The sequence below is a fragment of the Eubalaena glacialis genome, chromosome 1, assembly GCF_028564815.1.
Source record: "Eubalaena glacialis isolate mEubGla1 chromosome 1, mEubGla1.1.hap2.+ XY, whole genome shotgun sequence".
Taxonomy (NCBI): Eukaryota; Metazoa; Chordata; class Mammalia; order Artiodactyla; family Balaenidae; genus Eubalaena; species Eubalaena glacialis.
The window spans coordinates 62,189,701-62,207,295 of record NC_083716.1 but is presented as its reverse complement, the minus strand read 5'-3'; the positions used below and the strand labels follow the sequence as shown (position 1 = coordinate 62,207,295).

The following is a 17,595-nucleotide window of genomic DNA, read 5'->3' as shown; positions in this document are numbered from 1 at the left end:
AAACACTTCATGATATTTTATGAAAAGTAAATTACAAAACAATGTGTATATTAGTGCATACTATGATCCAGTTTTTAAGTGTATTATGCATATAGCCATACACAACACACACACACACACACACACACACACACACATACACACACATACATACAAAGAAAAAAATTAGAGGGAGCATATTCCCAAATGCTAATAGAATAGTAGGATTATGAATGATTTTTCTTCTTTACACTTTCCTAAGTGTTTTACAATGAACATGTGTCATCCTTTTTTTTTAATAAAAATACAAGTATTTCCATTTTAAGAAACCAGACTATATTAGAGATTAAGGAAGGGAACAAATACTCTTAATACTGTGCTTTTTCTGATTTCTTTAAAAGTAAGGAACACATATCTCAAGGTTGTTTTCATTAAATTTAAGACCATTAGAAATGTTGGATAAATTAAATTTGAGGAACTGTTGTGAAGGGGGATGAAATTTAAATCTGGTATTTTCAAAATGTAAAGCATTTTTTAATGTACCAACTATAGCAATATAATTATCATCCCTTATTGAATATTTACTATGTGCTAGGAATTGTCCTAAGTATTTTACTTGTATTCTCTTATTTAATCCTCAGAACAACTCTTAATGAAGTTATGGTAATGAGCAGATCAGGGCCTGAACTCAGCCTTTCTGAATCCAGAGTCCATGCTCTGACCCACTGTGCTGTTTTGCCCCTAGTAGACCTTTTGAGTAAAAAACTAATGATAGATTAAATCTTGTATGCTGCAGTGAGAGAACATTGGCATGTTTTTATTTCTCTCTTTCAAAGAAAGCAATCTTGTGGTTGGATAAAGACCCGCTGAAACTTGCTTATTCACTCCCATAATTTCACCATATTTTCAGCTACTTCTAGGATGAAACATGAAACACAAGTGTATCAAAAATGTTATTCCTATAAAATAGTACTCAGTAAAAACTACAGATATTATTTAGGAAGACAAACTATATTTCCTAGAATTGAGACTAACTTATATCTTGATTACGAGCCGTTTCTTTAGTGAACATTGAACAGTTTAAATAAGAGTTTAAAATTGGTTCTATGTCAAAATGCTTTACAGTTGACCAGTCATGTGTGCCCTGTAGGTACGAATTGAGATTAGCAGAAAAGCTGAGAAGAGGACCACTTTGGTGCTATGGGGTGGACTTGCCTACATGGCCACACAGTTTGGCATTTTGGCCCGGCTTACCTGGTGGGAATATTCCTGGGACATCATGGAGCCAGTTACCTACTTCATCACTTATGGAAGTGCCATGGCAATGTATGCATATTTTGTAATGACACGCCAGGTAAGAATTCCTCTTCAAGTAACTTTCCATGAGATAGTACAATGTTGGTTGTCAAAGTAGTTCTCTTTTCTCTCATATTCTTTCTAAGGCCAGTTCCCTTGAAGTAATCATTTATCCTTTATACATAATCACTCACACAAACACACATATGTGCACATGCACGTGCATGACAATTATGTATCAGGCACTAGTCTAGGTGTTAGAGATAGAGAGAGAGATATGACATGGCTTTGGCCCTCATGGAGCAAACAGACTATTAAGAGAGCCATATAAACCATTAAATTCATAAAATTATTATAGTAAGCTATAGAATAAGAAGGCAAAGGAGAAGAGTGGTCAGCTGTAGGATAACTTGCTCAGTTGGCTTGGCTTTTTATGTACTGTGTAATTAATTTAGCAGTCAGATGGTGTAGTCCCAAGCTTTTGGTTTTTATTGAATGTTTGGAATGGAGAATTGGTGATAACTAATCAAATAGTTAAACTAAACTCTGGGCTACTTCTAAATATATTAGGAGTATAGATGTTTGTTGTTGTTTTTACTTCATGGAAGAGAGGTGAAAATTAGATATCTAATCACTATTCTATTCTTTATCAACCAAGGCTCATATTTTAAATATCAGTGTCTAGAACTAATTTTTATTGTTAGTGCTGTATTTTTAGTAGCTTGGAAATCCATAATGGTCACTTTAGGAAGTATGAAGGATTTATTATTACTTATTTATTATTGCTATATGTGATACAACCACAGATCCAGGCTCCCTTGAATAAAAAGTATTTGAAATAGCTGAGAGATATGAGAAACCTTTTCTATTTTCTTAGGTATCAGAAGAAAGCTGAGAGTTGCTTCTCTTGTATTTTTATATGGCCGCTGTTGAACATAGGCATTTTGTTTCTGTTGTCATTAGACCAATGGTCATAGGCCTATTTTTGTGTGGGAAAATGAAAGCCCAAGGGTGTTATTTAACCTTTCTGGACCTCCCAAATATGTCTAGTGGAGAAGAGACAGTAAACTGTTCGTGTCCTGCTATTGTTTGCCCAGTGTCTCTAGCACCTAATCGCATGTCTGGCTCATGTTCGTCACTCTACCTGAACAGAGCTGACAGCCAAATCAATCTTATCTAACCACACCTCTGGACATGGCTTGCATATGTGTATGTGTCTGTCTGTGTTTCTTTCCCTCTTCCTCTGCCCTGTCACTGTCCTTCATATACCCCTTTAATGGATTCTTTTTATCGACTGAAATCCAGACTCCTTAGTCCAATATTCATAACTGGTTGCTGTCCTTTCCAAATGTCTCTCAGCTCCTCTGTGTATGTACTAGGTATTTTAAACACATCAAATTACAGTTGACCCTTGAACAACGGGGGTTAGGGGCGTCAACCCTCTGTGAAGTAAAAAAATCCATGTATAACTTAAAGTCAGCCCTCCATATCATGGTTCCTCTGTATCCATAGTTTTTCCATATCCATGATTCCACATCTGGGGATTCACCCAACTGCGGATCGTGTAGTGCTGTAGTATTTACTACTGAAAAAAATCCGCATATAAGTGGACCTGTGCAGTTCAAACCCATGTTGTTCAAGGGTCAACTGTGTAGTCTGTATTTCCCCCAAAATGCCCTGAGTTTTTCACCACTTCCTTCCTTACTTCATATCATTCTATTAACTGGGAAGGTTTTCCGTGTAGATCGCTACCTGTCATATTTCAAGGTTTACTTAAATGCTTATTTTTCATGAACCTTTGACTACTTCCCTGCAGCCGACTTTGATCTGTCCCTCTTCTGAATTCCTATAGCACATTGTGCCTCTCATTTCACTTATCCTATGCCATCTTATATTATAATTATTCATGTTCAATGTCTTTTCCCCTCTACTAGACTATGATATCTTTTGAGGCAAGGCGTTCAGGTGTTTTTTTCAATTTTTATTTCCTTACCATGCCTAATACAGTGCCTATGTGTCCTACTATTTAAATGCTGTCCTACTTTTGTGATTCCTAAATGTTTTTGCTGCCCCCAAGTGACAAGTTGTAAAATAGCAGTAGTAAACAATTTAGTCTTTTGTGAATAGGAAAACATTGACCAAATAAAATGTAAATAGAGTTTCTCATGTTAAATATTCTTCCCCATATCAGTATCCATAATTAACACCCATGAAACAAAATTCCTGTTCAACAGCATTTAAACTGTTCAATGAGCATTTATTAGCAACCTAAATATATTCCAAAAGTATATTAAGTTCCAAAGAATTTTCAAAAGATAAGTTCCTTGACATCATAAAATCAAGTGAAATATTGACTTTTACTGACTAATATTTCAGTGAGACCTGAGTACCATTTTCTATCATGTGAAAAAGGAGCCTGACAATAAGAATTGCCATTCAGCAAAGTTACTTCAGCAGGCATGTGAACCACCATTCAGCCCCCTAGCCCAGGCGTTTTCTACAAAGGGGAGGTCACTCTCAAGGGGGTGAAAATTGGTTCTGGGGGAGTAAAACATCTTAGATATTACAACAGATAAACAGATACACAGTATATTTGTGGTGTTAAAACTTCTTTGAGGGACTTCCCTGGTCGTCCAGTGGGTAAGACTACACTCTCCCAATGCAGGGGGCCCATGTTCGATCCCTAGTGGGGGAACTAGATCCTACATGCATGCTGCAACTAAAAAGCCCGCATGCCGCAACAAAGATCCCACGTGCTGCAGCTAAGACCTGGCACAGCCAAAATAAATAAATAAATATTTAAATTTTTTTTTTTTAAAAACTTCTTTGGGGAGGAGGGGCAATTAAGGAAAAAATATCTAAAAAGGCAACTTAAGGGAACAATGATGAATAAAGGTTAAGAAACACTGACCTAGCCTTTAATACCCTTTGTCATCTCAATTCCAACATCCAGCATTTATATTCTACTCCAGCAAACTACTTCAGTGGCCATTCAGGACCTACTTAGAATAAAAATTAGCATGCCTAATAATTTAGTATGCCTAAACCTTTAGGCTCCTGACATCTCTCTTAACTTTTTTCTGTCACCTTCCTCGTGTGTTGCTTCCTTTTCTGTCCAAATTAGACCATATTGTCATTCTGTTCAATCTCTGCTCCATTGTCTTTCCACCATATATACTCTATAAACTCCTAATCTTGGATAAATTTAGCTATTTATCCTATATCCAGGTTACTGAACATTGCTACAGAAAAATCATGTAATAGTGTGGATTGGACCACTGCTTGTGTTTCTAATTAGATTTTCTTCCGCCATAACCCTCTCGTTAGTTATTCTAAGACTTCACATCAAGCTCCTCATCCCACCTTTAACTTTGCCTCCTACCTCTCCTGGAAAATTGAGCTTAACAGATACAAGCTTGCAAATTCCTAAACCCTGTGAGTTTAAAAGTATCCATACCTACTTTCACACTATTTCCTTAAATTCAAATAAGAGGTGGCATTTTCCTGCTCAGGGCTAGCTCTTCCACCTGTTCTTAATCCCATTACCCCCTTCCAGAATCTTATGCCAGTATATTTTTTGTGTTCCCTATGTTATCAAACTCTCCCTCTCTGACTCCCTTTCCTTCATAACCAAGCTCTATGTGTATCTCTTCTCACTTATTATCAAATTACCAAATTTCTAGAAGAGAGTCTAGCATGTAGTTGCTTAGTAAATGCTTGTTGCCCAAAAGAGGAAGCATAGAATAGATCTGAATAAATTGAATTAGTGTGTACATTTACATCCTCAGCAAAGATAGGTAAGTGGCCTAGTAATAGCAACTTAGATGAAACCTAGAGGGCATTCCCTCAAGTTTTTAATCCAACAGTTATCCCTTAGGTCAATATTACTTGATTCAAACCATGATTCTATCCATTTTTAAAAAGCTTCCACAGTCCATTCAACTGCTATTCATTCATTATCTGTCATCCTCAATAATTAAATATTTACTTCTGTTTCTAGTTATGGCATCCTAGGTAATCAGAACAATGCTCCCTTGGAAGCATTGAGATAGAGATAGAGATTCAAGATTCAAGATTCAGTATCTCTATTCAAGCCACAGAGATTCATGTCCAGGGATTGCTAAAGTAGGTTGAAACATTTTTGCTTTGGTGTGGAATTTTAAAGGCCACTACTGTAGAACAGAAGAACCTGTTGTAGGCTCTCTCAGAGACTGTAGCTCATCTTTCGATCATCCCAATCTTGTAAATTGGATTGAGGTAGTCCTAGAATGCTGGTGATCCCAGAGTGCTGATATCACTGGTTCCAGGCCAAAGAAAACATTAATCATCCCTGGGAGGAGATAACATTATCCTAATAATAATAATAATAATATTATCCTAAGCCTTACATTATTACTACAAATAATTTTGCAAATACAAAGTTAGGCATACAATAAAAAATAAGCAGATACACAGGAAAACACCTACAGAAACAATAGACATTTGAAAGACACAGATAGGAGATCTAGTTACTGGATTTATCAGACATAGCCTTTAAAATAATTATACTTACTAGATTCAGGGAGATAAAAGGTAAGGTTGAGAATATTGGCAGATAACTTGATTTTTTAAAAAACAAATGAAAATTCTAGAAATAAAATTTAATGGATGGATTTAACTGCAGATTAGACATAAGAGAGATAGAGTGACCTGGAAATAAATCAGAAGAAACCATTCAAAATAAAGTATGGAAAGACAAAAAGAAGTAAAATATAGGAGAGGGTGAGAGATACAGAGGATAAAGTGAAAAGGCCTAATATATTTTTAATTTTATTAGCATCTCAGAAGGAGAGGAGGGAGAGAATGGGAAGAAACAATATTTGCAGAGATGGTGGCTGAGAATTTTCCAAAATGATGAAAGACATTAATTTATAGATTTAAGAATTCCATCAAATACAACCAATATAAAGGAAAAGAAATCCACATCTAGACACATCAGTAATAAAACTGCAAAAGACAAAGACAAAGAAGAAATCTTAAAAGTAGCCAAAGAAGAAAAAGAAAGGCTTGCCTTCAAAGGAGTCACTGTTAGACAGCTGACTTCTCAACAGAAGAAATGAAAGCCAGAGGTAATGGAATGGTACCTTCAATGTGTTGAAAGAAAATAACTGTCAACTTAGAATTCTATACTCAGCAAAAATATCCTTCCAAAATAAAGGTGAAATAAAGATGCTTCCAGACAAACGAATAGAGAACTTGTCACCAGTAGATCTGTACAAAAGGAAATACTAGAGAGTGTTCTTTGTGCAGAAAGAAGATTATCACAAGTGGAAAGTAAAAAAAAAAGCAGGAAGGAATGAAGAGCAATGAAAATGGTAAATCTGTGAGTGAATCTAAATGAATATTAAATGTATAAAATAATTATAATAAACTCTTATAGAATTTAAAATACAGAAAAAACTAAAACATACGACAGTAGCATATACGTCTGGAGGGGGCAAGTGAACTTGAAATGTTCTAATGTTCCTTCATTGTCTGGGAAGAGGGTAAAAGTACCACTTGCATTCAACTCTGAATGAGAAGTCCTAGCCAGTACAGAAGGCAAGAAAAAGATACAGAGGATGAAAACATTGGAAAGAAAAACAATTGGCATGATTCATAGATTTTGTACATAGAAAAATTTAAAGAGCGTATATAGATAATTGGTTAGAATTCATAAGTGAGTTTTATAAGGTTACTAGATACAAGGTCAATATATATAAATGAATTGCATATCTATATGCCAGCCACAAATAGTTAGAAAATGAAACTTTTTAAGAGATGAAACTCAAAATGACTTTTAAAAATAAATCATGCAAGAGACAGCTTCAAGAAGGCGGAGGAGTAAGACGTAGAGATCACCTTCCTCCCCACAAATACATCAAAAATACATCTACATGAGGAACAGCTCCTACAGAACACCTACTGAATGCTGGCAGAAGACCTCAGACCTCCCAAAAGGCAAAAAACTCCCCACGTACATGGGTAGGGCAAAAGAGAAAAGAAAAAACAGAGACAAAAGAATAGGGATGGCACCTGCACCTCTGGGAGGGAGCTGTGAAGGAGGAAAAGTTTCCACACACGGGGAAGCCCCTTCACTGGCGGAGACGGCGGGTGAGCAGGGGGGAAGCTTCGGAGCCACGGAGGAGAGCACAGCAACAGGGGTGCACAGGGCAAAGCGGAGAGATTCCCACACAGAGGATCACTGACTTCCAGCACTCACCAGCCTGAGAGGCTTTGCTCACCCACCTGAGCGGATGGGGTCTGGGAGCTGAGGCTCAGGCTTCGGAGGTCAGATCCCAGGGAGAGGACTGGGGTTGGCTGCGTGAACACAGCCTGAAAGGGGCTAGTGCGCCACAGCTAGCTGGAGGGAGTCCGGGAAAAAGTCTGGAACTTCCTAAGAGGCAAGAGACCATTGTTTTGGGGTGCGCGAGGAGAGGGGATTCAGAGCACCGCCTAAACAAGCTCCAGGGACGGGTGCAAGTCGCTATCAGTGCGGACCCCAGAGATGGGCATGAAACGCTAAGGCTGCTGCTGCAGCCACCAAGAAGCCTGTGTGCAAGCACAGGTCACTATCCACACCTCCCCTCCCAGGAGCCTGTGCAGCCCGCCACTGCCAGGGTCCCGTGATCCAGGGACAACTTCCCAGGGAGAACACACGTCGTGCCTCAGACTGTTGCAACATCACACTGGCCTCTGCCGCTGCAGGCTTGCCCCGCATTCCTTACCCCTCCCTCCCCCTGGCCTGAGTGAGCCAGAGCCCCCTAATCAGCTGCTACTTTAACCCTGTCCTATCTGGGCGGGGAACAGATGCCCTCAGGCGACCTACACGGAGGTGGGGCCAAATCCAAAGCTGAACCCCAGGAGCTGTACGAACAAAGAAGAGAAGGGAAATCTCTCCATGCAGCCTCAGGAGCAGAGGATTAAATCTCCACAATCAACTTGATGTACTCTGAATCTGTGGAATACCTGAATAGACAACGAATCATCCCAAAATTGAGGCAGTGGACTTTGGGAGCAACTGTAGACTTGGAGTTTGCTTTCTGCATCTAATTTGTTTCTGGTTTTATGTTTATCTTAGTTTAGTATTTAGAGCTTATTATCATTGGTAGATTTGTTTATTGATTTGCTTGCTCTCTTCCTTTTTTTTTTTTAAATATATATATTTTTTTCCTTTTTCTCCTTTTGTGAGTGTGTGTGTGTGTATGCTTCTTTGTGTGATTTTGTCTGTATAGCTTTGCTTTTACCATTTGTCCTAGGGTTCTGTCTGTCCATTTTTTTGTGGTTTTTTTTTTTTTGTTTTCTTTTTTAGTATAGTTTTTAGTGCTTGTTATCATTGGTGGATTTGTTTTTAGGTTTGGTTGCTCTCGTCTTCCTTTCTTTCTTTTTTTTAATTGCTTTTTTATTTTTTTATTTTTAATAATATATTTTTTATTTTAATAACTTTTTAATTTAATTTTAATTTTATTTTATTTTATTTTATTTTTATTTTATTTTATTTTAGTTTTCTTTCTTTCTTTCTTTCTTTTTCTCCCTTTTCCTCTGAGCCGTGTGGCTGACAGGGTCTTGGTGCTCCAGCCGGGTGTCAGGCCTGAGCCTCTGAGGTGGGAGAGCCGAGTTCAGGACATTGGTCCACCAGAGACGTCCCGGCCCCACATAATATCAAATGGTGAAAGCTCTCTCAGAGATCTCCATTTCAACACGAAGACCCAGCTCCACACAACGACCAGCAAGCTACAGTGCTGGGCACCCTATGCCAAACAACTAGCAAGACAGGAACACAACCCCACCCGTTAGCAGAGAGGCTGCCTAAAATCATAATAAGTTCACAGACACCCCAAAACACACCACCAGACATGGTCCTGCCCACCAGAAAGACAAGATCCAGCCTCACCCAACAGAACACAGGCACCAGTCCCCTCCACCAGGAAGCCTACACAGCCCACTGAACCAATCTTAGCCACTGGGGGCAGACACCAAAAACAACGGGAACTATGAACCTGCAGCCTGCAAAAAGGAGACCCACAAACACAGTAAGTTAAGCAAAATGAGAAGACAGAGAAATACACAGCAGATGAAGGAGCAAGGTAAAAACCCACCAGACCAAACAAATGAAGAGGAAATAGGCAGTCTACCTGAAAAAGAATTCAGAGTAATGATAGTAAAGATGATCCAAAATCTTGGAAATAGAATGGAGAAAATACAAGAAACGTTTAACAAGGACCTAGAAGAACTAAAGAGCAAACAATGATGAACAACACAATAAATGAAATTAAAAATTCTCTAGAAGGAATCAATAGCAGAATAACTGAGGCAGAAGAACAGATAAGTGATCTGGAAGATAAAATAGTGGAAATAACTACCACAGAGCAGAATAAAGAAAAAAGAATGAAAAAAATTGAGGACAGTCTCAGAGACCTCTGAGACAACATTAAACACACCAACATTCGAACTATAGGGGTCCCAGAAGAGGAAGAGAAAAAAAAGGGACTGAGAAAATATTTGAAGAGATTATAGTTGAAAACTTCCCTAATATGGGAAAGGAAATAGGCAATCAAGTCCAGGAAGCGCAGAGAGTCCCATACAGGATAAATCCAAGGAGAAACATGCCAAAACACATATTAATCAAACTATCAAAAATTAAATACAAAGAAAAAATATTAAAAGCAGCAAGGGAAAAACAACAAATAACATACAAGGGAATCCCCATAAGGTTAACAGCTGAACTTTCAGCAGAAACTCTGCAAGCCAGAAGGGACTGGCAGGACATATTTAAAGTGATGAAAGGGAAAAACCTACAACCAAGATTACTCTACCCAGCAAGGATGTCATTCAGATTCGACAGAGAAATTAAAACCTTTACACACAAGCAAAAGCTAAGCGAATTCAGCACCACCAAACCAGCTTTACAACAAATGCTAAAGGAACTTCTCTAGGCAGGAAACACAAGAGAAGGAAAAGACCTACAATAACAAACCCAAAACTATTAAGAAAATGGTAATACGAACACCCATATCGATAACTACCTTAAATGTACATGGATTAAATGCTACAACCAAAAGACAGAGACTGGCTGAATGGATACAAAAACAATACCCATATATATGCTGTCTACAAGAGACCCACTTCAGACCTAGGGACACATACAGACTGAAAGTGAGGGGATGGAAAAAGATATTCCATGCAAATGGAAATCAGAAGAAAGCTGAAGTAGCAATTCTCATATCAGACAAAATAGACTAAAATAAAGACTATTACAGGGACAAAGAAGGACACTACATAACGATCAAGGGATCAATCCAAGAAGAAGATATAACAATTGTAAATATTTATGCACCCAGTATAGGAGCACCTCAATACATAAGGCGAATGCTAACAGCCATAAAAGGGGAAATCAACAGTAACACAATCATAGTAGGGGACTTTAACACCGCACTTTCACCAATGGACAGATCATCCAAAATGAAAATAAATAAACACAAGCTTTAAATGATACATTAAACAAGATGGACTTAATTGATATTTATAGGACATTCCATCCAAAAACAACAGAATATACTTTCTTCTCAAGTGCTCATGGAACATTCTCCAGGATAGAGCATACCTTTGGTCACAAATCAAGCCTTCGTAAATTTAAGAAAATTGAAAACATATCAGTATTTTTTCCAACTAAAATGCTATGAGACTAGATATCAATAACAGGAAAAAATCTGTGAAAAATACAAACACATGGAGGCTAAACAGTACACTACTAAATAACTAAGAGATCACTAAAGAAATCAAAGAGGAAATTAAAAAATACCTAGAAACAAATGAAAATGAAAACACGACAACCCAAAACCTATGGGATGCAGCTAAAGCAGTTCTAAGAGGGAAGTTTATAGCAATACAATCTTACCTCAAGAAACAAGAAACATCTCAAATAAACAACCTAACCTTACACCTAAAGCAATTAGAGAAAGAAGAACAAAAAGACCCCAAAGTTAGCAGAAGGAGAGAAACCATAAAGATCAGATCAGAAATAAATGAAAAAGAAATGAAGGAAACAATAGCTAAGATCAATAAAACTAAAAGCTGGTTCTTTGAGAAAATAAACAAAATTGATAAACCATTAGCCAGACTCATCAAGAAAAAAAGGGAGAAGACTCAAATCAATAGAATTAGAAATGAAAAAGGAGAAGTAACAACTGACACTGCAGAAATACAAAGGATCATGAGAGATTACTACAAGCAACTATATGCCAATAAAATGGACAACCTGGAAGAAATGGACAAATTCTTAGAAATGCACAACCTTCCAAGACTGAACCAGGAAAAATAGAAAATATAAACAGACCAATCACAAGCACTGAAATTGAAATTGTGATTAAAAATCTTCCAACAAACAAAAGCCCAGGACCAGATGGCTTCACAGGCGAATTCTATCAAACATTTAAAGAGCTAACACCTATCCTTCTCAAACTCTTCCAAAATATAGCAGAGGGAGGAACACTCCCAAACTCCCTCCACAAGGCCACCATCACCCTCATACCAAAACCAGACAAACGTACACAAAAAATGAAAACTACAGACCAATATCACTGATGAACATAGATGCAAAAATCCTCAAGAAAATACTAGCAAACAGAATCCAACAGCACATTAAAAGGATCATACACCATGACCCAGTGGGTTTATCCCAGGAATGCAAGGATTCTTCAATATGTGCAAATCAATCAATGTGATAAACCATATTAACAAACTGAAGGAGAAAAACCATAACCATATGATCATCTCAATAGATGCAGAAGAAGCTTTTGACAAAATTCAATACCCATTTATGATAAAAACTCTCCAGAACGTAGGCATAGAGGGAACTTTTGTCAACATAATAAAGGCCATATATGACAAACCCACAGTCAACATCATTCTCAATGGTGAAAAACTGAAACCATTTCCACTAAGATCAGGAACAAGACAAGGTTGCCCACTCTCACCACTATTATTCAACATAGTTTTGGACGTTTTAGCCACAGCAATCAGAGAAGAAAAAGAAATAAAAGGAATACAAATTGGAAAAGAAGAAGTAAAGCTGTCACTGTTTGCAGATGACATGATACTATACATAGAGAATCCTACAGATGCTACCAGAAAACTACTAGAGCTAATCAATGAATTTGGTAAAGTAGCAGAATATAAAATTAATGCACAGAAATCTCTTGCATTCCTATACACGAATGATGAAAAATCTGAAAGAGAAATTAAGGAAACACTCCCATTACCATTGCAACAAAAAGAATAAAATACCTAGGAATAACCTACCTAAGGAGGCAAAAGACCTATATGCAGAAAACTATAAGACACTGATGAAAGAAATTAAAGATGATACAAACAGATGGAGAGATATACCATGTTCTTGAAGTGGAAGAATCAACATTGTGAAAATGACTATACTACCCAAAGCAATCTACACATCCAATGCAATCCCTATCCAACTACCAATGGCATTTTTCACAGAACTAGAACAAAAAATTTCACAATTTGTATGGAAACACAAAAGACCCCGAATAGCCAAAGCAATCTGGAGAAAGAAAAACAGAGCTGGAGGAATCAGGCTCCCTGACTTCGGACTATACCACAAAGCTACAGTAATCAAGACAGTATGGTACTGGCACAAAAACAGAAATATAGATCAATGGAACAGGATAGAGAGCCCAGAGATAAACCCACGCACATATGGTCACCTTATCTTTGATAAAGGAGGGAAGAATATACAATGAAGAGAAGACAGCCTCTTCAATAAGTGGTGCTGGGAAAACTGGACAGCTACATGTAAAAGAATGAAATTAGAACACTCCCTAACACCATACACAAAAATAATCTCAAAATGGATTAAAGACCTAAATGTAAGGCCAGTCACTATAAAACTCTTAGAGGAAAACATAGGCAGAACACTGTATGACATACATCACAGCAAGATCCTTTTTGACCCCCCTCTTAGAGAAATGGAAATAAAAACAAAAATAAACAAGTGGGATCTAATGAAACTTAAAAGCTTTTGCACAGCAAAGGAAACCATTAACAAGATGAAAAGACAACCCTCAGAATGGGAGAAAATATTTGCAAACGAAGCAACTGACAAAGGATTAATCTCCAAAATTTACAAGCAGCTCATGCAGCTCAATATCAAAAAAACAAACAACCCAATCCAAAAATGGGCAGAAGACCTAAATAGACATTTCTCCAAAGAAGATATACAGATTGCCAACAAACACATGAAAGGATGCTCAACATCGCTAATCATTAGAGAAATGCAAATGAAAACTACAATGAGGTATCACCTCACACCAGTCAGAATGGCCATCATCAAAAAATCTACAAACAATAAATGCTGGTGGGAATGTAAATTGATACAGCCACTATGGAGAACAGTATGGAGGTTCCTTAAAGAACTGAAAATAGAACTACCATATGACCCAGCAATCCCACTACTGGGCATATACCCTGAGAAAACCACAATTCAAAAAGAGTCATGTACCACAATGTTCATTGCAGCTCTATTTACAATAGCCAGGACATGGAAGCAACCTAAGTGTCCATCAACAGATGAATGGATAAAGAAGATGTGGCACATATATACAATGGACTATTACTCAGCCATAAAAAGAAACAAAATTGAGTTATTTGTAGTGAGGTGGATGGACCTAGAGACTGTCATACAGAGTAAGTAAGTCAGAAAGAGAAAAATGCTGTATGATAACACATATATATGGAATCTAAAAAAAAAATGGTTCTGAAGAACTTAGTGGCAGGACAGGAATAAAGACACAGACGTAGAGAATGGACTTGAGGACATGGGGAAGGGGAAGCTGGGACGAAGTGAGAGAGTGTCATGGACATATGTACACTACCAAATGTAAAATAGCTAGTGGGAAGCAGCCACATAGCACAGGGAGATCAGCTCAGTGCTTTGTGTCCACCTAGAGGGGAGGAATAGGGAGGGTGGGAGGGAGACGTAAGAGGGAGGAGATATGGGGATATATGTTTATGTATAGCTGATTCACTTTGTTATAAAGCAGAAACTAACACACTGTTGTAAAGCAATTACACTCCAATAAAGATGTTTAAAAAATAAATAAATAACCAAATAAATAAATAAATCATGCAAAAGATGTACAAGACCTCTATGTAGAGAAACATAAAATTATAGGAGAGTTAATAAATGTAATGATGTAGCATGTTCATGGACTAGAAAAGTAAATAGTGCAAAAATGTCGGTTTTATCCACATAGATCTATTAGATTCAGTGCAGTCCCAGTCAGAATCCCAGCAGATTTGGAGTTGGGGGAAGAGATTTTAATAAACTGATTCTAAAATGTATATGGAAATACAGAGGACTAAGAAAAGCAATAAACACTTGAAGAAAAACTAGGTAAGAGGATATACTCTATCAGATATGAAGACTGCAGCTTTAGTTACAGTACTGCAGTGTAAGACAGTGACACAGGGATGGACAAATAGTCCAGTGGAATAAAAGAGAGAAGTAGAAATAGACCTAGTATAAATGAACTTTTGATTTTAAAAAACTGGCACTGCAGGGAAAGAGTTTTTTGATAAATGGTGCTAGGACAATTGAATATCCATATAGAAAAAAGAAATGACCCCATCCTTACACTATAAACAAAAATTAATTCCAGACAGATTGTTGATCTAAATATAAAAGGTAACACGATGAAGCTCCTGGCAGATAATAATATAGAAGAATATCTTAATTACTGTGGAAGAGGGAATGACTTTTTACACAGAATGAAAAGTGCTAACCATAAAGAATAGGAATGATAAATTAGGCTATATTAACATTAAGGACATCTATTTATTAAAGAGCACCATGAAGAGGGAGAGTGGGCTGGGAGGAGATGTTTCCAGTATGCATATCCAACAAAGGATCCATATCCATAATATATTAACAAATCCTACAAATCAGTAAGAAAAAGACACACAATCCAGTAGGAAAAAAATGGCAAGAGGTTTGTACAGGCATTTCTAAAAGAGGATATGCAAATGGCCAATAATATAAAAGAGGATATGAAAAGGCCTCAGCCTCATGAGTGATCAGGAAAATGCTATGTCTTTTCAAGAGAAATAAAAACGTGTCCACACAAAAATTTGTACACAAATGTTCATAGCAAGATTATTCATAATAGCCAAAAAGTGGAAAAAACCCAAATGTCTATCAATTAACAAATAGTTAAATAAAATGTAGCACAGTGGCCCCCAACCTTTTTGGCACCAGGGACCGGTTTCGTGGAAGACGATTTTTCCCTGGGGGAGGGGATGGCGGGCGATGGTTCAGGCAGTAATGCGAGTGATGGGGAGCGGCAGATGAAGCTTCACTGGCTCGCCCACTGCTCACATCCTGCTGTGCGGCCCAGTTCCTAACAGGCCGCGGACCACTACCGGTCCGCAGCCGGGAGGTTGGGGACCCCTGATGTAGCATATCCATTTAATGGAATATTATTTGTCAATAAAAAGAAGTAATGTACTGATACATGCTACAAATAGATGAGCCTTGAAAGAAGCCAGACACAAAAGGCTTTTTTATGATTCCACTTATGAAATATCCAGAAGAGGCAAATCTATAGAGACAGAAAATAGGCTAGTAGTTAACTTAGAACTGGAAGTATGGAGGGAAATAGGAAGTGATGTCAAAGGGTATGGGGTTTCTTTGGGGGATGATGAAAATATTCTAAAAATTATTGTAGTAATGGTTGTACAATTCTGTGACTATGCTAAAAAGCATTGACTATTATACTTTAAATGGGTAAATTTTATGGTATCTCAAGTAAAGTTGTTTTTAAAATATGAGGTAGTAAAATAAATAATATAAATTAGGAGTTTGGGATTAACATATACAAACTATATAAAATAGATAACCAACAAGGACCTATAGTATAGCACAGGGAACTATACTCAATATTTTGAAATAACCTATAAGGGAACAGAATCTGAGGTAGTATTTCTGCCTAACTCGTTTTTTAACTGACAATACCAAGTATTGGCAAGGAGGTGAAGTGATGGCAACTCATGTCCTGCTTATGGGAGTATAACTGGTACAACCGTTTTGATATCACTCCTTAAATTTGAACACAAGCATACCCTGTGGTCCAGAATTTCCATTCATAGGTTTATACCCAACAGAAGATAAGTCCAGAGATGATCTTGACAGCATTATTTACAACAGCTAAAACCTAGAAACAACCCAAAAATCTATCAGTAGTACAACAGATAAATAAATTGTGATGTAGCCACACAATAGAATGTAACATATCAATGGAAATGAACAGACTACAGCTACATGCAAAAGATGAATATCACAAACATGATATTGAGTGAAAGTAGCCATACACAATGCATACTATCTGACTCCATTTTTATAAAATTCAAAAAACAGGTAAAACTCAGCTGTAGAGCTCAGGGGAATGCATGCTTAAGTAAGAAAGCTGTAAAGAGAGCAGGAAAACAGTTACCATAAAAGTCAAGATAGTGATTACTTTGGTGGAGAAGGAGGGGTTAGTAATTGGAAAGGGGCAGGAAGGGGGCTTGTGAGTTACTGGTGGTATTCTATTTTCTCTGGTGATGATTAACATTTATTACATGATGATGATTCTTTATGACGTACATTTTTTGTGTGTGTACTCTTCTGTGTTTGTTTTGCAATAAAAAATGTTTAAGAAATAAATATTTAATACAGCACATGTCAGTAGTATATCTTTATATGTGCTCATGTGTACTGAATCTAATCAATAGTAAATGCTTATTTTGTGAAGATAGTGTGCTAAGGAGTATAATTTAATTTCTTCTTTATTTTTGTAGGAATATGTTTATCCAGAAGCCAGAGACAGACAATACTTATTATTTTTCCATAAAGGAGCCAGAAAGTCACGTTTTGACCTAGAGAAGTACAATCAACTCAAAGATGCAATTGCTCAGGTAAGTTTTACAAAAATTAGAATAAATCCCAGCCCCATCTTGTATGGCATTATCATCATCATCATCATCTACAATCAAGTACTTAGATGGGTAAACTCTGAAAGAATGATCCAATCCTCTTCTTCCTACGTAAATTATTCCTCAATTGATAAAAATGACTATTTTAGCATGGTCACTGCTCCAGAAAGTTTTATAACACAAGCAGGTGAAAAGATAATGGGTCCTATCTATCCTTTTATCACTAGCATATTGAAATTTTTAAACCTATTTCTGTATTTTTCATTTTGTTTCTTTAGAGAGGTCTGTTTTTACTTTTCTCTCTTTTTTTAATCT

General features: G+C 37.1%; 1 protein-coding gene across 1 annotated transcript in view; it reads left to right on the top strand.

Annotated features, from left to right (window-relative positions):
• MCU (mitochondrial calcium uniporter) overlaps positions 1-17,595 on the top strand; it is a 212,500-nt gene that overhangs the window by 191,941 nt on the left and 2,964 nt on the right. Inside the window, exons 6-7 of the mRNA XM_061197445.1 lie at positions 1,130-1,333; positions 17,146-17,262. Coding sequence (XP_061053428.1) covers positions 1,130-1,333; positions 17,146-17,262 — 321 coding nt within the window. The remainder of the gene's footprint in view (positions 1-1,129; positions 1,334-17,145; positions 17,263-17,595) is intronic.